This window comes from Embiotoca jacksoni, unplaced genomic scaffold (assembly GCF_022577435.1).
Source record: "Embiotoca jacksoni isolate LCO1_2020_lvr unplaced genomic scaffold, fEmbJac1.0.p SCAF_10, whole genome shotgun sequence".
NCBI lineage: Eukaryota > Metazoa > Chordata > Actinopteri > Embiotocidae > Embiotoca > Embiotoca jacksoni.
This window is the reverse complement of record NW_027185230.1, coordinates 3,392,748-3,417,345: the sequence shown is the minus strand read 5'-3', so window position 1 is coordinate 3,417,345 and position 24,598 is coordinate 3,392,748. Positions and strand designations below refer to the sequence as shown.

The 24,598-nt window shown below is 41.6% G+C and overlaps 2 protein-coding genes across 4 annotated transcripts; one reads left to right on the top strand and one right to left on the bottom strand.

Annotated features, from left to right (window-relative positions):
- Positions 1-978: 978 nt before the first annotated feature.
- On the bottom strand, positions 979-7,833 carry LOC138205754 (WD repeat-containing protein 5). 3 transcript variants are annotated; one of them, XM_069161970.1, is made up of 15 exons: positions 7,613-7,833; positions 6,713-6,845; positions 6,230-6,339; positions 5,765-5,873; positions 5,281-5,354; positions 5,088-5,177; positions 4,801-4,890; positions 4,586-4,669; positions 4,433-4,488; positions 4,044-4,090; positions 3,560-3,635; positions 3,356-3,389; positions 3,046-3,120; positions 2,846-2,933; positions 979-2,216 (listed from the first exon to the last, which is right to left on the bottom strand). In XM_069161970.1, exons 3-15 carry the CDS (start codon positions 6,305-6,307, stop codon positions 2,116-2,118), a joined length of 1,002 nt encoding a protein of 333 aa, XP_069018071.1. In that variant the 5' UTR covers positions 6,308-6,339; positions 6,713-6,845; positions 7,613-7,833; the 3' UTR covers positions 979-2,115. The 3 variants fall into 3 exon arrangements, with proteins under 3 accessions (XP_069018071.1, XP_069018081.1, XP_069018062.1); XM_069161980.1 differs by lacking the exon at positions 6,713-6,845 and having other exon boundaries at positions 7,613-7,699; XM_069161961.1 differs by lacking the exon at positions 7,613-7,833 and having other exon boundaries at positions 6,713-6,797.
- A 3,359-nt stretch (positions 7,834-11,192) lies between these two features.
- On the top strand, positions 11,193-19,185 carry LOC138205745 (bromodomain-containing protein 3-like). The gene is made up of 10 exons (XM_069161949.1): positions 11,193-11,430; positions 12,652-12,955; positions 14,871-15,008; positions 15,089-15,224; positions 16,434-16,729; positions 16,809-16,937; positions 17,037-17,201; positions 17,855-17,994; positions 18,082-18,356; positions 18,483-19,185. The coding sequence occupies exons 2-10, from the start codon at positions 12,761-12,763 to the stop codon at positions 18,611-18,613; spliced, it is 1,605 nt and encodes a 534-aa protein (XP_069018050.1). The 5' UTR covers positions 11,193-11,430; positions 12,652-12,760; the 3' UTR covers positions 18,614-19,185.
- Positions 19,186-24,598: the final 5,413 nt, after the last annotated feature.

Sequence of the window (24,598 nt, the reverse complement as noted above, 5' to 3'; positions counted from 1 at the left end):
CGAAGGCTTTATAACATAAAGCTATATTTTGTTAATATGTATATGTGTATATATTTATAAATATATATCGACAGATCTGTTCGAGCATTTCCGACATTTGAAAATGGGGAGACGAGTCTTTCAGACCAAACTGTTCCACACCAGGTGTTCTTCAACTCCAGAGTTTTATGGTGGTTTTTCACAATCTATCTATCTTTTTTTTTTTTTTTTTTTTAATCATTTTGACCTTTATAAAAAATGAATCCTGATCAACCAGCAGAATGGCAGCAGCTCAAAAAGAACCAGCTTCTCAGCAGTTTACGGGACCTCAAAAAAAAAAAAAAAAACGAGAGAAAAAAAATGGTTAAGACTTTAAACCCTCCAAAATGTGTTTGTTGCTTAGCAATTGTATGTTAAAAAAAAAAGAAGAAAAAAAGAAGTGTAATCAGGAAAAGCTGAGCTTGTGACACAATCACTGCTTTCTTTGTTGCATAGACGGTAAAATGTTCTAGTTTAAAAGAAGAAGAAAAAAAAAACACTTGCATAAAGATCTATTTTTGTACAAAGGTAATTTTATCCCTTGCTTATTCCCTGTTCTTTCCCTTCTCTTCTGTGGGCTGTTGTGTACGTTGTGGAAAAGCTTATTTGACGAGGCGAGAGAAACCTTTTCAGATTGAAGAGGAGGAGTCGTCGGGCTTTGGCACTTTGGTAACCGTGTCGCCTTTACTTTGCCATTTTTTTTCAATCTGTCGCTGCGAGACGGGAACGTCTTCTTTTCATTATATTTTTTTTTTTTTGTCTATTTTTAAGGAGATGGAATTTTGTCATCTGTTCTTTGTGGGTTGTTCTCTGATGTTCTATCTTTCATGGACAGAAGAAAAAAAAAAAAAAAAGGTTATTAAAAAAAAACAACTTAAAAGTGACAGATGATTCCTGTGTAATTTAAAAACAAAACAAAACAAAAAAAGGGCAGGAAAACACCTGACACCACTCGACATGAAACATACAAAAAAAACTGCTTTTATTAAGTTGCGGGGGGGTTATAGCTGTCAAATGCAAACATATATTCCACAAAATCCAGGTTAACTACAGAGAACAGAGGTGTCTGGCTGCGTGTGCAGAGCTACGAACTAATCAAGCAGAGAAGAACAGGAAAAAAAAAAAAAGACACAGACAGCTGATGAAGTCGCAAACGCATATCAGCGTCATATGAGTACAAAAACGCAAAAGAACTGCATTTGGTTGCTGGTGTAAATTGTAAAATGTTAAAAAAAATGTTTTAAGGAAGCAGTCGATCCAATGCTCCAACAGCATTATATATATAAAAAAAACAAAAAACATTAATGGCATTTAAGTTTGTTTACCTGTCAAACTTGTGACATCTTGTATCAAATTTCCTTGAGGCGTTTTCAACTTCGTTCACATATTTGCCAACCTTCGCTGAAGTCGAACCCTGCTGTCGCTCTAAAAAGTCACTCGACTCCTGCGTTATCGGCGTGAAGCGCTCACTTCACATCGAATATCCGACATTGTCGAGGGAAAAACGAACACTGGTACCACCTGAATAAATTAAAAATGAATCCCTCGGGCGTCTTTTTAAATCTAAAAACTTTGGACGTTAACGGTCACATCCTCACTTTGAAGTCCTTCAGATGGTACTGCACAGTTACACGGGCGAAGCAACAACAACAAAAAGGCAAAAGAAATCATACAGCAGACCAAATAACTGTTTACATTTATTGTACGAGACCAGAAGTGTGTGTGTGTGTGTGTGTGTGTTGATATGAGGCAGTGACATCAAGAATAACGCAGTGTTGAAAATACCGACGCGGCAGAACATCGCTGTGAAGTTAAAAACCAAAGTCACTCGTTTCCCCTAAAAGAGCCGACGACAAAATGTTAGACGGGACGAGGGGGGAGGGGGAGGGGGAGGGCGTCCGTGGCAGATCTGGGTGTGGTCGACTCGTGTGTCTTGATTTGGACCTCCTTGTTGAATTTCATGACTTCAAAGCTCGCTGCATCCGGCAGGATGTCCTCTTTGTCTTACAACAAAATGTAGGAAAAAAAAAAAAAATTCATGTATATAAAAAAAAAAAAAACTTAAAAAAAAAACTTTGAATGACCCAAAAGGGGCTCTTAGCAGTCGCTTTTCCATAGCTTGATGGTTTTGTCGTTTTCTAAAGCCGCAGACGCGATGATGTTTTCTGTCGGATGGCAGGCGGTCGAAATGACGACATCTGAAAAAGGACAAATAGAAACGGTAACAATAACTGGAAATTACATTGTTTTTTTTTTAACATACCACACCAGAATACTGTTCATTAACACGCAGCCACAAATGTGCTTTAAACGTCCATTTTGTTTTGTGTTCTTTAAGGTTTCCAAACAATGCTGTGAAGCCTTTAAACACAACCGATACTGCAATAAAAAAAAATAAACAAATTAGCATAGGAAGACTTAAAAAGGAGCAGTGTGTAGGATTTAGCGGCACCTGGTGGCGAGATTAGATTGTAACATGGGAAAGGCGTTTCGATGTTGGTCGGGAACGATTCAACGATTGTTCAAAGAACTTTTTTTGACGGCTGCCGTCGTCTTCGCACGTTACGGCCGTTTGTACGAGAAGAAAGGAGTTCTCCTGTTCACGTTGCATGGAAGTCGGCAAAACAGTTTTTGGGTGACTCACTGCCACCTTCTGGTGGTTGTGAAAGCATTCGTGGAAGAGCTCATTCTAAACTCATGAAAATCAAACAATTAAAAAAAAATAAAAAACCTGAATTATGAAAGTTATATTCCAGTTCTGGCCCTTAAATCCTCCACACTGGTCCTTTAAATCGGTGGTTTTCTAAAGACATGGCGTCGGCTGTACCTGTGTGGCCCTGCAGCTTCTGCACGATCTCCTTCGTCTGCAGGTTCCAGATATAAACCATGTTGTCCTCGGAGCCGGACACGATCCACTGCGAGAGCGCATCGAGTGACATTCGAAAGAAAAAAAAAAAAATGAATCCCCAAATTACTGCAGAAACTAAATAGAAGTATCCCGTTGAGATGTAAACAATCGAAGCTCACCTTCCCGCCGGTGACGGAGAAATTTGCAAATATGCAGTACTTCTCGTTTTTATGGCCCGTGTAGGTTTTCAAGCACTGAAACGTCGGGGGGGGGGGGGGGACAAGCAGATGTTAATAATCAGTTTCGCGGTCTAAAATAAACAAACAGTAAAAGTTGCTTTATTGTATTTTAAAAGCTAAGAAGCCGAAAGCAAGACCACGCACGCCGTCGTCATAAAGATTAAAAGGTACCTTTTAAATCTAAATGTTAAAACAAAAAAAATACAATTCACTTAAAGAATGAGAGCAGATAGAATGAAATGATGATCACCTTTCCTTTACTGTAGTCCCACAGCTTCAGCGTGCTGGAAAAGAAACACAAACAACAACAACAGCGCGAACGTCAACACAACCAGTTCAGCACGCTGCCCTCTGCTGGTCAGAAACACGCATGAACTCCATATAGAAAACAAAAACAACAACATCAAACACAAAAGAGTTCAAAGAGGACTTCTACTGTGAACAGAACACTCACTTATCCAGCGTGGCAGCCAGGATGTATTTCCCGTTGGGGGAGAATTTGACAAACGATACCGGAGGGTTGTCGTCGTCTAACGGGGACAAAAAGGCAACAACAAAAGCGGTCGGCACACAGGACGGGGAAATCATATCCAAACACCGCTCGGAGCTCCACGCGCCTTTTTACCGACTCGGAAAAGAACCAATTGGTCACCGGTGTTCAGAATAATCCCCCGTTTGGTTTTTTAAAGCAAAGCGACGCTAGAAGTGAGAATGTGAAAAGGATCCAGGGAGAGAAGTTCACATTGGAGGAACCTTCCAGATGAGTGACGGCGGTTCGGTTCGCCTTGTTCGGCCCGCCGAGTGTGTAAATTTGGAAAAGCCTTGTTTTTTGTTTGTTTTGTTAATGTCGGAATCTTCTCGTCGGCCTGATGACGACGCGAGTTCCCCTCCGGCGGAGACCCGACGTTCTCCGAGCGCACGTCGGCGACTCGTCTTACCTATGAGTGTCTTTAGACACTGTCCTGACGCCGTGTCCCAGATTCGACTGTGAATGAGACAGAATGCAGTTGTTGTTTAATGAGCACAGTAAATAAACACGGGGACGAGATACGTGGACAGAAAAGTCATCGCATTGGTTTCAATGTGATAAAAATGAAGCGGGACATTTATTCCTTCAGGAAAAAGAAAGAAAAGAAAAGAAAAGAGATTTCTTCCAGATCACAAATATGTCCAGTGTGAAGCTTCTCAAAGTTGAACAGGATTAACGCTTTTTGGTTTTAATTGCTTCAATGCTAACCGGGCTGTATTCAGAGACTCGGGCTTTAAAGCATAACATATTATTATTATTATTATTATTATTAGTATAGCGACGGCATTATGCACTCACCAAAGGCCATCGTAGCTACTGGACACGATCAGCGAGCCGTCTCTGTTGAAGTGAACCTGGAGGTGGAGACGGGAGCGTCAACGCTGTCGTTACCGCCGAGTCAACAGGACGGGACGCTTCCAAAGGCGAGAATTAAAAAGTCCCCAAACTCACCGCAGACACCGGATCCGAATGAGCCGGCAGCGTTTTCAAACATTTCCCGGTCTTCACGTCCCATATCCGCACGCTCTCGTCAAACTACAAACAAAAAAACAACAACTAGAAACCCCGAAGCCACACAAAGAGACGCTGCCTCGGCCGCTCGCGGGACATTCGGCGAAGGTCCAACATCTTGCTTTCCATTCGGGGCTTTTGTTTGCGGGACTCACCGATCCCGACACGATGAGGTTGGACTGGGGGTTGAAGTTGCAGCAGAACACGTAGTTGCTGTGACCTTTCAGGGTTTTTAAGCACTTCCCCTGCATCCAAAGAGGAAGAGGAAGAGGAAGAAGAAGAAGAAGAAGAAGAAGAAGAAGAAGCGTCACATTTCTCACCCGGGGGGAGTCCGGCCTCGCCGGGAGCTTCCGCGAAGCTTTCCATTTCCGTGTGACGCGGACGGACGGACGGACGGACGCCTTCGCTAAAAAAAGACACCTCGTCCGGCCCGCTCTCTTACCGAGCTGACGTCCCAGATCTTCAGGGTTTTGTCGTCCGACGCCGACACCAGGAGGTTGGAGTCCGACGACCAGGCCACGTCGGAGATGCCCTGCGGGAATCACGGCGAGATGGTCAAGAGAGCGTCGCCGCCGCCGTCGTCGCCGCCGCCGTCGCCGCCCGTTTTCAAAAAGGTGCGATCTGTTGGAACTCACCAGCTTGTGTCCGGAGATGGTTTTCTCAAACTTGCCGTCGTACGCCCCCCAGATTTTGATGAGTTTATCGGCGGCTGTAAAGACGCAAGAAATGTGAATCCCGGAGCCGCCGCCGTCTCCGTGACTACGCTGCGGGTCCACTGGTGACGCCGGCATCGTGTCGGTGAGGGCAGAAAAAAAATGGTCTCCGCATATCATTTGCGGTGAAGCTGGGGTGGTTAGCTCAAACCAATTAGTCAATCGGAAGAAAAGGAGTCGGCCCGATGGAGGATTTGAATTACTTCCGCCGGGTTTTTTTGGAGCTTCTCAAATGGGACAGTTTTGGTTTTCTCAGCCACACGACCGGAAACGAGATCTCTGCTGAACTGGAGCGCCCCTCCCCCCACACCGCTATTTGTTTGTTTGATTACATTCGATGAAGTAAACAACGGTTTGAGACGATACCTGCGGCTCAATGGATAATGAGGAAAGGTGTCAAACTCACAGGAGCTGGCGAGCCATTCTCCGCTCGGACTGAACTTGACGGAGGACACGGCCTTGGTGTGGCCGGCTAACGTGAACTTCAGGCTGTAGTTTGGCTTCGCGGGTGCAGACTGGCCACGCAAACAAAAACACATTGGAAAATGAACCGGTGTGTGACAAGTGAGCATGAACATTTATTGACCTGAGCGTGCATCAAATTAAAAAAACAACCTTTGGAATTTACCGAAAGCATCTTTTTTTTGTTGTTGTTTTTTTTGCTCCATGTTTTAGTAAGACAAGTTTTCACATTGGTGCGTAATGTCCAACACGGACACCAATGTCTCTCTGACTGGACAATATTGTTTGATCGAATATCAGCCGGGCTCGACTATCGAGGTAAAGAAGCTCCGTTAGAGCTGAGAAGGAGGCAAAACAACAACAACAACAACAACACAAACACCGACTGGTCTTTTGGAAATATCCTGACCTTGCTTTGGCTGGCGGACGCCGACGGTAAAACCGGAGGTTTCGTGTCGGTCTCTGGTTTCTTGTCTTCTGTTGCCATGGTGACAAAATTAGCACCTACTGGGCGCAATCCTGGAAGAGAAGAGACATCAGGGATGAAAAGTAGTTTACGTAGGAAGTAATCGGTCGAGGACGGCGACGGTCGGCCGCAACGTAAACGTGCGTACGGCGTCGCGAGGAGGCCAGAACAAAACAACAACAACAACAACAACTCGGATTCATTCTCATCTTCTGCTGAAAGCTCGTAACTCCGAACGTTCGCAACTCTGCCGACGTCTCGGAAGAAATCCTGCTTTCGCCCGAGCAGCTGAAGAGCCTCGGCGTGTTGATGAATGTTTCTTTATCGCCTTTCGGCCTCAAAGCTCTTTAACGTGTTTGGTTTTGTTTTTTTTCCCCCGTTCACCCGCTAATGAGACAGGCCGCCATCAGGAGCACATTCACACACCGGTGCTTCGCTCAGGGTTCAGTGTCTTGCTCAAGGACACTTTGGACACCGTGGGACGGGAGGAGCCGGGGATCGAACCACCAACTTTCAGGGTTGGTGTCCAACCGGGTGTCCCGTCCGAGCCGCAGCGTCCCTGTGAATTATAGGTTAGGTAGTTACTTTATTAATCCCCGAGGGGACTTTATTTTCACGACAGCAGCATACAGGAAGCAATTATATATTATATATTATTATACATATAAATTATACTACTCATGCATTACATCCCCTAAAAAAAAACCCAGCATGAAGACCTGCAGCCCAAAGGACAAAGTGTGACATTTACTCCCAAACAATCACCTCCTGATTGACTCTTTTTGTTGTTGTTTTCCCTCATTAAAAACAAACAAACAAACAAACTATTCCAGTGTGATCCCTCCACGTCTTCTCTCCCTGCGGATGAAGGAGTAAAGATCACAACCTCTTCAGCCACCGACCCGACGGGGAGGACCGGGCTCTCCGTAAACCACGCGTTTCTATCGTTTTGGTTGTTTTCTTTTCTTCCAACCCGGTAGTTAGTTTTAGTTTCCGTATCTCGGTGGTTGTTGTTGTTTTTATTTGTTTTTTTTTTGGTAAAAGTCCGACAACCCGTGCGGCTGCTGCGGCTTCACCGCTTAGCTGCCTCGGCTAACTCCAGCTACGTCAGACAGCCTCGTTACGGTTCGTTAAAAGTCACGAAACGGGAACATTTCGGGAAGTCGGTGAAGACGAACCGGTGTTTATCGTCCACGCCGTGACGTTAATTCGCCTTTATGTGCAAATAAGTGTTGGATAAATCAAATATTAAAAAAAAAAGAGGGGGGGGGGGGGGAGGCTCCGCAGCGGCCCTCCATTCAAACAATGAGCCCGTTCAACACTCACCGGGTTCAACAGCAGCTCCTCCGGCCGGTTGGTTGCTCCTTTGGGAAGGCGGACGAGACAAACAAAACAAACAAAACGGTTGTTCAGATGATCATGGAGGAGGAAAAAAAAACAAAAACAAAACAAAAAAGGGCAGAAAGGAAGCAGCTCGCTGCTGGATGTTTGTCTGTCGGCGGAGCGACTCGCCAAGAGAAGCGGGGAATGTGGTGTGCGCTGAGGCTGCGCGCATGCGCTTTACGGTCAGAAGTAACGGACACCGATGAGGGTCAATTGTCGAAGGCAAAAATACTTAATTTATTCCTTTGGCGCGGGAGGTTATTACTGTGGTAGTTATTCATTATCCATTGGAATTGTTCTGTTCTGTGTCTGTGTGGTTGTTGTTTTTTTTCACTTGACGGGAACAGTATGATAAACTGTATTCTGAAAAGTAACTAAAGTTGTCATACTGATGTAGTGGAGTAAAGAGTAAATTAAGTAAAGCTATGTCATTGTGTAGAACCTATAATGCCACATCTAGTGGAAATTCTCAAATAAAGAATAAGTACCTCGAATGTGTACTTAAATACAGTACTTGAATCAAGTTACCTGGTTACTTTCCACCGCTGGCCTGCAAGTGATAAGGGTTGTGCAATCAGCATCGAGACAAATGGACAGACTTTGAAATTATTGGTATTACGTATTCATTTTGTATTAATTCGTTTGGCCCTTTTTTCTTTTTCTTTAATGTATTTAATTATGTCTATTGTGGTTGTTATTAGGGCCCGAGCACCGATGGTGTGAAAGCCATATTGTTATTCAAGCGATTATTATTATTCTCCGTAAACAACTGCATTTTTGGAGGCTTTATTAAAATCAAAAACCCATGAAAGTTGGTACACCCGTCTCTCCCGGCTATCAAAATAATTTGTTTCCATTGATCGGTGTGGCCGTGGTGTGGCAGCCAAGAAATGACCCAAAAGTCATACTATAGCAGGTCGTCCAAAATGTGATTAAAAAAAAGTCATAAAAATGACTTTTGGGTTACTTTTTGCTATAGTATGACTTTTATTAAAAGTGGAATCTGAACCATTAATAGAAACCTGGGTGAAGTAGCATCTTTTACCTGTTGAGTTAACCAGACTGTTGAGTCACTGGAAGCTCTGAGTGAACTCCGTGAAACACTTTCTCCTCTCTCCTGAAGATAGTCCAGTGGTCGACGCCGCTGCTTCAGAGCTAGAGCAGTTGCCTCACAGTGAGAAGTAACTGGCATGCATGTCATTTCAGAAAAGTCATACTCCAAAAAGTGATAAAAAAAAAATGTCATATGGTATGTCGTCCGAAATATGTAAACAAAAAGTCATACTATAGCATGTCGTCCAAAAGGTGGCCCAAAAGTAATTTTTGTATAGAGTATAGAGTATATAGTGTAGAATATATAGTATAGAGTATATAGTATAGAGTATATAGTGTAGAATATAGAGTATATAGTATAGAGTGTAGAGTATATAGTATAGAGTATATAGTGTAGAGTATATAGTATAGAGTATATAGTATAGAGTAGAGTATATAGTGTAGAATATAGAGTGTATAGTATAGAGTGTAGAGTATATAGTATAGAGTATATAGTATAGAGTAGAGTATATAGTGTAGAGTATATAGTGTAGAATATAGAGTATATAGTGTAGAGTATATAGTATAGAGTATATAGTATAGAGTAGAGTATATAGTATAGAGTATATAGTGTAGAATATAGAGTATATAGTATAGAGTGTAGAGTATATAGTGTAGAGTATATAGTATAGAGTAGAGTATATAGTGTAGAGTATATAGTGTAGAGTATATAGTATAGAGTATATAGTATAGAGTAGAGTATATAGTGTAGAATATATAGTGTAGAATATAGAGTATATAGTATAGAGTGTAGAGTATATAGTGTAGAATATAGAGTATATAGTATATAGTGTAGAGTATATAGTGTAGAGTATATAGTATAGAGTAGAGTATATAGTGTAGAGTATATAGTGTAGAGTATATAGTATAGAGTATATAGTATAGAGTAGAGTATATAGTGTAGAGTATATAGTATAGAGTATATAGTATAGAGTAGAGTATATAGTGTATAATATATAGTGTAGAATATAGAGTATATAGTATAGAGTGTAGAGTATATAGTATAGAGTATATAGTATAGAGTAGAGTATATAGTGTAGAGTATATAGTGTAGAATATAGAGTATATAGTATATAGTGTAGAGTATATAGTATAGAGTATATAGTATAGAGTAGAGTATAGAGTATATAGTGTAGAATATAGAGTATATAGTATAGAGTGTAGAGTATATAGTATAGAGTATATAGTGTAGAGTATATAGTATAGAGTATATAGTATAGAGTAGAGTATATAGTGTATAGTATATAGTGTAGAATATAGAGTATATAGTATAGAGTGTAGAGTATATAGTATAGAGTATATAGTATAGAGTAGAGTATATAGTGTAGAGTATATAGTGTAGAATATAGAGTATATAGTATATAGTGTAGAGTATATAGTATAGAGTATAGAGTATAGAGTAGAGTATATAGTATAGAGTATATAGTGTAGAGTATATAGTGTAGAGTATATAGTATAGAGTATATAGTATAGAGTAGAGTATATAGTGTAGAATATATAGTGTAGAATATAGAGTATATAGTATATAGTGTAGAGTATATAGTGTAGAGTATATAGTATAGAGTAGAGTATATAGTGTAGAGTATATAGTGTAGAGTATATATTATAGAGTATATAGTATAGAGTAGAGTATATAGTGTATAATATATAGTGTAGAATATAGAGTATATAGTATAGAGTGTAGAGTATATAGTATAGAGTATATAGTATAGAGTAGAGTATATAGTGTAGAGTATATAGTGTAGAATATAGAGTATATAGTATATAGTGTAGAGTATATAGTATAGAGTATATAGTATAGAGTAGAGTATAGAGTATATAGTGTAGAATATAGAGTATATAGTATAGAGTGTAGAGTATATAGTATAGAGTATATAGTGTAGAGTATATAGTATAGAGTATATAGTATAGAGTAGAGTATATAGTGTAGAGTATATAGTATAGAGTATATAGTGTAGCCAGGGCGATGCGGCTAAGTTTGATGTTTCGCCGTGACACAGGAAGTTGATGTTTAAGGTCAAACGATGCTCCAAACCTCACGAAACTTGCGTCACGCACCAACTTTCATGAGTTTTTGAAGATGTTAAAGCCGCCAAAAAAAAGCCTTTTTTTTTTAAGAAGAAGAATAAGGAACGAGATCGAGAAAATAATTAAAACTGAAAGGGGGAATATGCAACTGCTTGCAGTTTGAATTTTGACTTGAATTTTGAATTTTGCGAAACAGGATTAGACCGCAGGATTTATATTTGTATTTTTTTTTTTAGTGTTGTTATAATAATAATAATTATTATTATCTCTTAAAACCGTAATGAAACTTTCACCTTGAAACGGCACACTCCGGTACGGTAGGGGGCGGTACGCACCTATTCAAGCCGGTGGCGATCCGCCAAATCTAACGAGCGAAGAAGAAGCAGCGGAAGAAGAAGCCCGAGTCCGCTGCGGTCTGTTTTGAAGTTTTCTCTCCGGGGTCGACGCGGCTCGGCTTCACGTCTGGGCGCGTCCTCCTCTGAAGTCCGGCAGCTCCTGAACTTCCTGAAAGAAAAAAGAAAACAAGTCAGGAAACGACGCCGTTGTCGGCTCGTGTTGTACGTTTCTTTTTCCCTCCGTCGTCCCCTGAGAAAGTCACGCACAGCTGTTAATGAAGGCGTTGAGAGAAGACGAGCTGAAAGGTAACTTTGATCACTTTTACTAAAAGTGGACTTTCTCGTGTTAGATCAGCTTTTATTTTAATTTTTTTTTAATGCAAAGTGTCACTATTATGAAGGTAGTAAATGGTAAAAGATGAAAAGCTCGTCGCTCACTTTGTCCAAACCTTGTTGTTTTTTTTTTCTCTCCCTCTGTCGCGTGCGCCTTAAATCAATAAATAAAAATAACAATCAAGCTTGCCAAAACATTTGACTCACTACTGAAGCCTTCCTTTGGTTGTTTCTAAATAAAAAAAAATAAACAACCTCGGTTAGTCACAGCTTGGCTAAAACACGCTCAACGTCATTAAAGTTGTAAATGTGGAGGGCCACAAAAAAACAACAACATTTCACAACCATGTGAAATGAACCCTTATTAAATCCTGATATTAATCAATGTAATGTGTAATAATAGAGGCTTTGCTTACTTAAAGCAAGCCACTTAAAACCGCTAAATACAGTGTTCTGGTACATAAATGTCTTTTTTATTTTCTTTTATTCTTTTGGGGCATCTGACCTCTTATCGGTCGGCAGTCTTTGTGTTTCCTGTTGACATTTACAGGGCCGCTACTGTTGTAAAATTTTAGTAAATAGTTTTGAAATTAACAGTTTATTTGTCCCTTCTGTTCATTTAATGTCAATGTTATAGTATAAGCCCACCCGTAGTTTCACAATACAAATACACACCTTATAAAGAGGAGCTATTTATTGGCAGTGGTGCTGGGTTACTAAATCCAGGATGTTAACGTCAGGAGATGGTCATAAAAATATGTCTGGTTGAACATTCAAAGTTTGAAGCGCATCAAGATGCAGTTCGTGGTGCTACTTCTCCATAAACCACAGCAGAGAAAGGAGCTGCAGCGACACCACATCATGAAACGAGCGCTGGTTAAATCTCTTCACGGGGCGAATCAACGCGGGAATAGCGATGGAAATATGAACATTTCTGTTACTTTCAACGGAAATAAAACATTTTGAAGAGGAATGGAAATGAATGGTTACGCGAAAGCATTGCCGTCATCCCAAATAACTGCAATCGGGCGTTTCTGTAATAATAGTGACGGGACTCGTCGCACAGTGCGGCCTTCAAATTTGAGAGTAGACACGGCGCGCGGTTACTTTCAGCAACCTCGTCACCGGTTTTATTTTATTTTTTGGACCCCGAGAGGCAAACTGTTCTCACTGTGCATTCATCTACGTCCGCAGGTCTCCTTGCGAGGTATGAAAACTATGTCTGAGGTGAACTGGCGTTTCCTCGGAGCCTTTCACCAGCTGACGGGCGAATCGCACAGAAAGCAGCAGACGTGCCGCCGTCATGTCGGCGGACGCGAACGCGCAGCCCCCGCGGCTCGTCAACCCTCCGCCCCCTGAGGTGACCGATCCCAACAAGTCGGGCCGGAGGACCAACCAGCTGCAGTACATGCAGAACGTGGTGATCAAGACCCTGTGGAGGCACCATTTCTCCTGGCCTTTTTACGAGCCCGTTGACGCGGTCGCTCTCGGACTACCGGTGAGTAGTTTGCACTTGACGACCGTGAAGCTGACTTGATTCGTCGATTGACAGCAAAAAAAAATAAAAAATTTGCATTACATTTTTTTTTTTTTACCAATTCATTGATCCGTGAATTTTTCAGGTGAAAATAATGAAACCGTGCCATATTTGCATTATGCAAGATTTTCTGCTTTTATCTGCGGTGTAAAACCGTATGCCAAATTATTTTAGGTTTCTTGTCGATCTGTTTCAAAAGTAATTGGGAGATTAATTAACAATTAAATTCTGTTTTATTTTTTTAGCCCCAGTTTTATGATGTTAATTATCAAAGCAGCTTTCATTATATTTTTGTTTTATTGTCGAAGTGTAGTGTTATTGTTTGTCTTATTTTATATATAAAGTATTTCCATCCATCCATTATCTGTACCCGCTTTACCCCGAGCAGAGTCATCAGTTGACTTTGGGCGTAGGCGGGTTCAGTCCACCAAACGGCATTTAATTTACTTACACACACACACACACACACACACACACACAAAAAAAAAAAGGTTATTTTAGCTACATAAATATCTGTTTCACCCGTAGTGGCTTTATTAAGTTGTATATCTGCTGTTTGGGATATAGTGTGTTTATTTTAACCACTGCAGTTGTGATAAAAAAAATTTAAAAAATCCCTTTAAGGGGGATCTATTGACAGATATGAACAAAAATATTCATAATTATGTTTTCATTAGTGTATAATCACCTGAAACTAAAAATACATACATTTCATGAATTAGATGAGATTTCTTTACACTCGAGTCTACACTGTGTAACGGTCTGTTTTCCTCTTCTGTCACTGGAGTAAAACTGCTTCTCACTCCTTCAATTTCCCTGTTTCTTGTCATTCTTTCATTGTATCTGTTCATGTTGTCTTCAGATTTGTTCACTGCTGTTCCTTTGTTCCCCCCCGCTGTGTTTTATTGCCTCTTAATTCTCATGCACGCTCCGCTTGAACTGCACAGTGAGTATAGAGACATTGTACAATAATCACACTCCATCCTGTCCAACACTGACCGCTTTCACTTGAATGAGAAGTGACCCTAATGAGATAAACCTGAATTTGGCATTTTTAACACGATAATACTTAATTTAATCTAAATTGGAAGTAGGTGCGTCAGTACTGAAATTGAATTTGACAAACTAGTTGAAGGACTCTTGTCTTCAACAGTCCCTGCTGCAGTTTATAGTGCAGCCTAAGTAAAGCTGTTTCCAGTGAGTTCAGAGGATTGTTCAGATGAACTGTTTTGAATGAAGTATTGTCGTTAAACTGAAATGTAATGTAAAACCAAATTTCAGTTCCCGGCATTGAGGTGAGGGCAAAAATCCAAGTTGACAAATATCCCAGCTGGACAGTGTACCCTGTTCCAGGTTTATTCCAGATGTTTGCAACGTGGTGTTCTCCTTTATGTCGTTCCAGGCCTTCATTTGTATCAGTTATAATGACTTTACAGTTGCCAAACTAGAAACAAAGTGAAACTGGAGTGAGCAGACAATCAGATTATTAACTGGGTAACCTCTTAGGCAGATTATCTAAAGCAGTTTGTTTGGAGGTAAAACTGTAGATAACTTGAGAACATTATCAGGCAGTTTGGTAATACGTTAAACGGTTTACCTTCATCTCTGCTTCCACCTGTCTCACTTTCTGACTGTTACAGTTTCTGGCCTCAGTTGACTGCGTCACTCAGTGAGTATCATGTTTTGACTGACGGGAATCGTTGCCGGAAAAACTATCAAAAATAAAATCCACATTGGAATCAACTGGAAAATTGGCCACTGAAATGCCGCACTACTGAACGATTCTTCATCAGTCAAACTTGAGCAGAGCTTCCTGAGAATGTAACGACAAAAATCAAGACTATATTCATCTGACACTGCCTCTTTCATTAATCAGGATTACCATAAGATAATAACATCTCCCATGGACTTGGGAACCATCAAGAAACGCCTCGAGAACAACTACTATTGGAGTGCGAGTGAATGTATGCAAGACTTCAACACCATGTTCACCAACTGCTACATATATAACAAGGTGAGGAGCTTGATGATTGGAAATGCACAGTGCTGCTTTGCCTAACACATGCTGAATCCTTGTCCCTCTGTCCTCTCCAGCCTACGGATGACATCGTGCTGATGGCTCTCGCCTTGGAGAAGGTCTTCCTGCAGAAAGTTGCCCAGATGGTTCAGAAGGAAGTAGAGATCCTTCCTCTTGCAGCCAAAAAGAGAGGCAAGAAAAGTGGCACTCAAGGTAAGGAGCTTACTTCTCTTTCAGGCCGCTTCACAGGCTCTGAAACGCAAAATGTTTATCAGAGATGAGAAACCAGGTCACGTGAATTCAGCAAACTGCACACAGCGTGGAGCAGCCAGATGTCACATGTCAGAAGGTGTCGGTAACGAGACGACACTTTGTGCATAATATGACCAATTAATATGACCGGAGAAGGTGTTCTGCAGTCGGTGCCCACAAATGAGTCCGATTTGTTACGGTGAGCCGAAAAATGCCTGAAAAATGTCTGGGAGTACTTAAATGAAATGAATTATTAAGGAGAATTCTATTGCATAAATCAGGCATTTTGAACTGTTAGAAACCTCACAGAGACTTTTTAGTTTTTCTTATGATCAAAGTTCCTCTGTTTTGTATTAATTAAACCCTTAAAAACTCATCTCTGTTCATCAAAATTATATATTTAGAATTTTGTTTTTCAAGAAAATATCCCGCAACGCCTTAAAATGGCTTAGATGTACTTCCTATTTGAAAAGCGTCTCATGAAATACAAAGTCAATCCATTTTTTTTCCCCCCAAAAGTCATATGGTGTCATTTGCTCAGTTTAGGTGGTCCTTCTGAAAATATGTCCTTATTTAATTCGTCATTGCAATCTATTTCATGAAAATCAAAAGGTCTCAAGATCGGCCTTAAAGTATTCATATCTAATCAACACTTAAGCATTTTGCCACATCCCGACTGATACTGGATTTTAAGGGCCAAAGCAGATATTATGAAGTGAAAAATTACAATGTCAATATTCTTTGTGGTAAGATTGTAGGAATTGTTTGGCCTCAACCTTCTGCATATGTACAAAGCATTGTGAATGTTGTCATATTAGTTTGATGATCCTCGTCTGTGCTTCTTTTTTTTTATTTATTTCTCTTTGGGATGTTACTGCTCAGTGCCCCAAACTTTAAACGTATGTTGTCTCTGCCCTTAAAGTCTTTCAAGTCATTCACAGTCAATGAAAATGTTTTGGTTTTTTTTCTCAATCAACCTGAATTAGAGCTGGGAAGTATACACAGCTATTGATGCTGATATTTTTCCTGTCTGCTATCAGGGGGGAGGGGGGATGTTATCAGTCGTGTGGATCTGTGCGTATAATTTTCACAAGTAAGAGGGGAGAAAATTGTCCAGATTATACGTTGTTTATTTTTTTTCTCATCTCCTTAAACTTTAATCTTTCTCAGCGGCTGCAACCGGTCTGAATGATTTATCAGAAAGCAAGAAGAGGTGTGAGAGTGGAGGCGGTTCCACCGCTCCCTCTGAGGGCCAATTTGAAGAGCAGGAGTCGCCTCAACCAGAAACCGAGCGGAGCGGCATGAGCAAGCAGCTCAAGTACTGCAACGACATCCTGAAGGAAATGCTGTCGAGGAAACATTCCGCCTACGCCTGGCCTTTCTACACACCTGTCGACACGGAGGCTCTGCAGCTGCACGATTACCACGACATCATCAAACACCCCATGGATCTCGGCACCGTCAAAGTACATTCACCTCAATATACTTTTTTACTTTTTACACATCCGACCCCTTTGTTAAGGATTGACTTCACTTATTTTCCAGAAAAAGCTGGATGGGGGAGAGTACCAGGATGCTCAGGGATTCGCTGCAGATGTTTGCTTAATTTTTTCTAACTGCTACAAATACAACCCTGCTCATCACGATGTCGTCATCAAGGGCAGAAAACTTCAGGTGAACGACTGACTTCAGTCATATAAAAAAAAAAAACCAACTAAAAAAACGTCTTTGGACTCTGCTTTCCGTCTCACTCCATTCTTCTGTGTCCTTCAGGGAGCGTTCGAGAAGAGTTTTGCAAAGCTGCCTGGCGTGTGTGTGGAGCTGAATGTTCCGGTTGGTGCAGGTTTCAGCGGGAAAAGTGGCAACGGCTCCTCCGGTTTGGACAAGTCAGAGCCGGCAGAGGAGGGCGCCGCCCGACTCTCAGAGCTGCAAGGACAGGTGGGTTCCTGTACACATCTGTACAGAAAGTGTTGGCAGGGAACACAACAGTAAATGCTCTCTCTCACTAATGCTGCCGTAGTTATCATCTACTACCTGTAAAAAATAAAACAAATAAAAAAGCTTCTGACTGCTGTTAAATATGATAACACAGGTTTTTATACATGTTCAAATCACCAGAATGTTTCCACGTGATTTTTGGGGGAATTTCCTGGAGGTCAATTTGGCCTGCAGCTGCTTCAGTATCGCATACAGCATGTAAACACAGATCAAGATTTTGACAGCGTTTCGGTGTGCAGTGAGATCTGAAGTGCTTGTACAACTTCGATTTGAAGTGCAGGACCTCTGCCAGGAGCTTGGGATAATAACAAACCGCTCGGTAACCTTCCTTTGTGGCTCTCAAGTACACAGCAGGTCAAAACAGATGAAGAATATCAGATGCAGAGGATATTGTTGACTGACACAATCATAAACTGAGCTGGACTTGAGCGCAGCATACAGGAAATCACTCCCCTTCAACCTGTTCTATCACACTGCAGCTATTGTCTGACTCCCACTTCTTCTTTGGTTTCTTGGTGCTAATTCTCTTTTTTTTTATTTTAATATTATTACGTGGCACCACGGCAAACCCTTTCTGCTGACTCTCTTCCCAGTTTAAAGCTGTTCATGAGCAGCTCGCTGCCCTGTCGCAGGCCCCTCTGAGTAAACCAAAGAAGAAGGACGAAAAGAAAGAGAGCAGCGGGCAAAATAAAGGAACTATCCATTGCGTATGCGCTTCAAACTCCAGCTTCAGGTGCGATGTTTTACATCACTGAAGATCTTAGTTTCTCTTGTACTACCACGCCCAGAGAGACCCGTCACCGCTTTGTCTTCATTCCAGGCAGTCTCAGAAGACCAGCAAGGGCTGGGATTCAGACCAGGAGGCTTTGGCGATGACGAGCGACGAGAAGCACCAGCTGAGCCTGGAAATTAACCGCCTCCCTGGGTTGGAGCTCAGCCACGTGGTGCACATCATTCAGGCACGAGAGCCCTCGTTGGGCGACACCGGCCCAGACGAGCTCGAGATCGACTTTGAGGTCCTGAAGCCGTCCACTCTGCGCGAGCTGGAGCAATACGTCCGGTCTTGTCTGCATGGGAGGTTTAAGAAGTTTCAAAGTAAGTACAACTTCACTATCTTAAATCATTTTAAGTTACCGTGCAAATTACTCAAATCACTTCATTGCCACTGGTATGTGAAGCCTTTAACCGGCGATGCTGCTTCTTTTTCTCCTCTTCACGCAGAGCGAAGCAGTCAAACTGCAGCTCCTCCTCCCGCCGGCGCCGGCGGCGGCGGCAGCAGCAGCAGCAGCAGCTCTTCAGATTCTGCCACCAGCTGCTCCACCCACTCAACTTCAGAGGACGGTGACTCGTGATCACTGGATTGTATTTTATTTATTTCCTCTCCTGTCATCAAAAGACCTTTCTCGAAACACGTTTATTTTTCTATTCAATCTATTTTCAATGTATGGAAAGTTCACACATGTTTGTGTCAGAGCGCCGCCTCTTCTTCTCTTTCTTTTCTAAATCACAATATCCGTCTTTGGTGTTTCTTATCGGAGCTGCATGGCATCCTGCTCAGGAGGGAGCGCATTTCAGCACAGCTGAGTTTCAGCCAAAATCCTGTTCCTTGTGTCCTATTATGTCCTTTTTTTTTTGGTATTCAAAGGTTCTCTAACTATCAAGTGGCTTATTCTAAAAAGTTCTAACTCGAACGTTTGTATTCATCTTTAAGTGCCAATCATACGGAGTTTTTTATAATACTGACGCTTGAATGCATTGTACATAAAAGTACCTTCCTTGTTTAGGATTTGTATCCACGAATATGCTGCTTGTATAAAGAGGTTTGTACGATCACCCGTAGTCAGAGTCTCTGATGGAAAACATCTGACCAAGGTCGAAGCTGTTTGTTCGTTCTTGTTAATAAAAGCACAAAGATTGCCTTAAAGAGTAGTTTGGAAATGGCTTTGTTTTTTCGTAAACAAGTAAACCGTGAAAGAGCGCCGTCTCGAGTCAAACATCCCCAAACTCCACTTCCAGCTGGCCTGCCAACTGCTCCGCTCAAACTGGCAGCAGCCCAACGCTGCCCGGCTCAAACAGCTGCTGCCTCCGTCGGCTCGCACTCCGTCTGCTCTCGGGGCTGAACGTGTTTCAGCCAGCGAGGTTCATGTGAGAAGCCTGCGGTAACACAGACCACCGACTCCCTGGCAGAGAAAAGATAGAAGGGAATACAATGATTATGCAAACGAGGTATCTGCGGCTCAATGCTGCGTGCAGTTCAGCCGTCGACCCGGAGATGGCGACTGCGTACCATCTTAACCTTTTGTTAGATGTTAACGGTTACAAAAAAAACAAAAAACAACAACACTGCAGTTAAACAGCCTTATCCAGCGTCATTCTCTCTTTACTCATTTTATCTGTCGGTACACTTTCTGACCTCTAAACCCAAATAAAGCGTCATCATTTAGATCACTTTTAAAGAAAACGGATTCGATGTTTTCTACTCGAGCCCCCCCCCCCCCTTTTAATGATTTACAGTAAAAGGATACACGAGTCCTTTATCGTAAATCAATCGTTTATCGATGCCAGAAAACTGGAACGCCCAAACGTATTCACGCTGCGAGGCCATTCATCATTCGCCCTGTTGTGTGCGCCAGCTCGGCTTGCTGTTTTTGCGCCGTGCGTGTTGCAGGGCGTCGTGCTCTTTTGTGACCTGCATCCCCATCGTGGAACGTGGCAACCTGGGGGGGGCCCTCGGCAACCTGGGGGGGGGCCCTCGGCAACCTGGGGGGGGCATGATTGATCAGTGCCACAACGCCAATGACAAGCAGTCATTTCTGCCACTTCTGGCCATCACTCAGAACGTGGATCCAATGTTAAAAAGACCACACACACACACACACACACACACACACACACATATATACGCATGCACGCGTGCGGCTCTGCAAACACATCACATCAGAGACTGTTTGCTGTGATTAATGGATGTCTGGCTTTCTTTTTACCTCCTTGTGGAAGACCGATGAGAAATAAATAAAAACTCAATTAATGTAGTTCCATGTCGATGTCGGTTTGAATCGAGGTGCATCGACTAAACATGCGTGCACTTCTGTCGGGTAAACTATTTATGCTAATGTGGCATGTATCGAGAACCTTCGTTGCAACTTAGCTGATACTGTTTTCAATGAAGTGAAAACCTTTTTTTATATATTATATATGCTCAATTAGTACCAAAGTTTATGGTGCTTATTAATCTATTTCAAAACATATTTCGGAAGACATTTCAGTGAGCGTGATCTTTTGCAACGCTGCACTGCATTACATTCACACAGTGCATTCCCTCTTGGGAGCTGCTCAGGACCGTGAGCTAACAGTACTCAACTGTATCAGTGGATCTGTTCGGGCTCGGCATGCCTTGCACAAAGGTAGTAGTTTCGCAGGGGCTGGAACCAAATCATTCCGTCTTTCTGGGGATCAACCAAGCGACCTTCCAGTCATAAGCCTGTTTCTCTCACCTCTGATTGTTACTTTTGTTTACAGATGTCGCCCGGTTCTTGGTTTTTACACGCTTCGTGCTTCCCTTGAATGTTATCTGTTTGCAGTAAAGCACGCGGCCAAATTAAAGCCATAACAAGATGCTCCTGCCGCATCTTGTTGAAATTCGTCCACCTTCAGTTATCTGCCGAGACGGGGTTTAAAGACGTTCTTATCTTCAAACAGAGACTTAGTAAATTGTGTTTGGCGTCCCATATTATCATCAGAATAATATCTGGTCGTGTTGACAACCACAAAGTTCCTTGAAAAGTGCAGCAAGTTAAGTCTCTTTCTCTTCAGCTGCAACAAAGTGGCGCCCTCTCCAGCTTTCTCTCTCTGATTCTTTTATGGCTTTTTTCTAACTTCCTTTGGCTCTGGTATGAGCGTGACAACACAGTTCCCCTGCAGATAAGGCCCTGCTTAAAGATTTATAAGCCGTATTTTAGGCTGATGGGACTGTTCAAACGGTCCTTAAAGGTTAAGTGATCTCTTGGCTCCCAACTCCAAAGGCCAAACTCAAAGACCATTTGTACATCCCAGAATTAATTTAGCAAAGGACATCAACATCCATTTATGCAGCTCCGTGATTTTCATGTGAACGGCGTTGCACATGGAAGGTTGCAAAGCTTTTTCAGAGCTAAGTGAGGCTTTAATTAACCATTAAAGAGTCCAGATCTGGCATCGTGTTAAACAAGTGGTGCATTAAAAAGTAGCTTCAGCTCACAGTATCAGTCTGTCTCATATTTTTCTGCTGACAACATGCTTCTTGAAGGTCGGGACTGTTGGAAGGTCAGGAAAGTAAACCAAGAAGTGTTTTTCAGAACAGGGAAACCACAAAGGATGAAATATCTCAAGGCTTGGAGAGATTGAAGGGGGCTCCTTACTTCTAACCTCATCTTCCCAATAGCTCTCTGAGTGATTCCTTGGTGAGTTTTGTCTGTTGTAGTCTTCAGATCAGGGTCACGCTTTGCCTCGCTTAGGCGTGAAATAAAAAGGCGCCTTCAGTTTCGGAACAAATAAACCACATGGTTGTGTTTAGAAAAAGATCATAGTTTATAATGTTATGTAAGTTGTTATCACATAAGTTAAATGTTATTTAAGGGAGAAAAAAAAAATCTATTTTGACTTTTGTTTTCTCTGCAAAAGTTCTCATGAACGCCGATCTTTCAGGAGAAAATCCTGTGTTTGTTCCTTCCAACCACCCCTGACCTTTGCCAAACAGACCTTATCAGTCTTTGTACCGCTGGGAAAGTGAGCAGGCTGGTCATACGTGTGTGTACTTTTCACGTCTAGTTGAAGCAACACGGGACACTGATAGAATATCCTCCAATGCACTGACGGCTCTATTTCAAGCTTTGGCGTGATACCGGGCTGCAGGTGGTGGAATTTAAGCCAGTGAACCTGAGGCCTGAGATGGTTCGAGCAACACACAGTCAGAACATAGAACATTTAACAGGTGCTGTTGAAGGATTGACTACAACATTTGCTGTAAATGCTAGAAAAACGATCTCAAGGCTCCTCGTGTCCAACAAAGTCTGTAGAGGAGTAAAAAGTGTTGGGAAGGATTCCAATACGTCAAAATGAAAGTGCTCAAATCACTGCTCATACAAATTGAGTGGTTCAGACTAATCCTTTAAGTCCAGCTAGATATAGACCCCTCTATAGAGGCTATGATCTAGTCTTTTCTGTTTTTCCATATCAGTGCAAACTCTGCAACTAATGGGAAAGACTTTTCTTCCTGGATGAGGTAGACTAAATTATTTGAATTGGGATCGCCATTAAAAAATGTCCCCTCGGGGATTAATAAAGTAACTACCTAACCTAACCTAACCTAACATTTACGCCGAGATCTCTTTGTTCTATTTGTGGCTTTCGGCTACAGTGAGAACATTTGATGCCTGCATGAAGCTTTAAGGTCAACAGCAACCTGCAATAATCACCAAATTCCTATCCACTTTAAAGAGTTTAGCAATCAATCCTTCCTGAAGCCTCTATGTAAGCCCACTAATTTTTCCATATTGGTGATTGCCAGCTTCAGCTTCTTCATTGGGGCTTCATGATCATAAAAAGCCTCTTTCAAATTCAAAAGAAGGACAGAACATTTGGTTTTGCTCTGCTGTTCTGTTATATGCCTGGTAACAGTGTCCCTGTGAGAAACTGGAGTTTGTAAAGTGCAATGATGACAAAGGCGGTTTAACAAGGAAGAGATGGCATATTGATGTAAGTGTCAATTAAGTAAATCATGGGCCAACTGTGATTATTTTATTAACAAAAGATGACATTGGGAAACTCAGGAAGAGAAGAGTTATCAGGAAAGGAACAAGGGAAGTATCCAAATGAAGAAGAGAACAAAATTAACCTAAATAGGAGTAAACTATGAATGGAATATTATTGATCGTAGAGGATCATAGGATAGAGGAAAATATATTTTTTTATTCCACTTAAATATGTGAAGCCTGAAAATATTTTTCACATTTTAGCCTTAAAGCTGAAATGTTAGCTCTACTTGGGGGTAGCAAAAACATGTTTGTAATACAACAATGGAATATTATCAGCTTTAAAGTTGATGTTGTGAACCTGTTAGTGCCACTTGCTTCTTCACACCTCCAGCAGATATGAAGCACACAATGTTGTCTCGGTTTATGGAGGTGTTAAATTCACGCAACAACCTGATATCACACCAAAGCATGTAATGTACTCAACAGTCCACTAAACAATACCGTGTTACGTTCTGTCTTGCCTGGGCATGAAAAGTAAGGTGTCTTTGGTTTGGCCACCAAAAAACATGTGGTTAGGTTCAGGAAAAGATCATGTGTTAAAGGTGACACGGTGGCAGTTTGGGTTTGATACCAAAATTACTTGGTTAAGGTTAAAAAAGATCAATAATTTGGTTGAAGTAAGTAGTTTTAGTTAAGTAATGTTCTATACACCATGAAAGTTAATGCACATGCATTGTGTAAATTACACATGTTACGCTATTTACGTAACTTACTAACATTACTTAAAAGAAATCCACTTGGACTTTTGCTTTCACGTAGACTTGAATACCAGTCATGGGAGTAAGTCTGTGTTTGTTCCATCCAACCACCTCCCCCAGTCTCCCTACTCAGACTCTATCACTGTTAGTACTTTGTCACATGAGCTCCGTCACATGTCCCCTCCTCAAACCTGGTCATGCATGTGTGTGCTGTTCACGTCGGGACGAGGCAAAATGTGACGCACACACAATATCCATATAGTGGACTGACGGGTGTGTTACAATACCAGACTGCATGAAGGTTATCAGAAGGCCTATCGTTGGTAATACCTTAAAAAAAAACAGCCCGCATCAATTCGCAAAATCTGATCTGCCTCTGATCATCTTGCCTTTTTCAGAGTAAGAAGACTTGGTTCAGTGGGCCATGACAGAGTAACAGTTAGCCAGCATTCACCACACCAGGATCCTGAAAGTGAAGCAGGCAAATGGATTTAAATTAATTTACTCCGGTGCTGGGATTTAGTGTATGACAATACAAACACGGTGTGAAATGTGTCACTTCCAAACTCCACAGGCTCTGTTTGAAAGAGACTGTATGGCATCACCAAAAACGTGATGTATGATGGAACAATTCATGACAAGACAGTCACATTTCTTAGTAGAAGAAAGCATTTGCATCCATGGCAACTAGAGTGGTTTGTGTTGTGGGTTTTATGACACTTTGATACTCAGATTTATATACATACAATTGAACTGAATCTGAATCTTACTTTACAAAAAAAACCAAATTAATGGTAATTTAAGTACAAAACATATGTATCAGATTCACACCAAAAAAAATGGTCAT

Coding starts and splice junctions, on each gene's coding strand:
- LOC138205754 (XM_069161970.1), bottom strand. CDS start 6,307: ATGGCAACAGAAGACAAGAAACCAGAGACCGACACGAAACCTCCGGTT. Junction 5,874..6,229: donor CGTCCGCCAGCCAAAGCAAG/GTCAGGATATTT, acceptor TTGCGTGGCCAG/TCTGCACCCGCGAAGCCAAA. Junction 3,121..3,355: donor GGGACTACAGTAAAGGAAAG/GTGATCATCATT, acceptor CCGACGTTTCAG/TGCTTGAAAACCTACACGGG.
- LOC138205745 (XM_069161949.1), top strand. CDS start 12,761: ATGTCGGCGGACGCGAACGCGCAGCCCCCGCGGCTCGTCAACCCTCCG. Junction 17,202..17,854: donor TCTCAGAGCTGCAAGGACAG/GTGGGTTCCTGT, acceptor CTCTCTTCCCAG/TTTAAAGCTGTTCATGAGCA. Junction 17,995..18,081: donor GCTTCAAACTCCAGCTTCAG/GTGCGATGTTTT, acceptor TCTTCATTCCAG/GCAGTCTCAGAAGACCAGCA.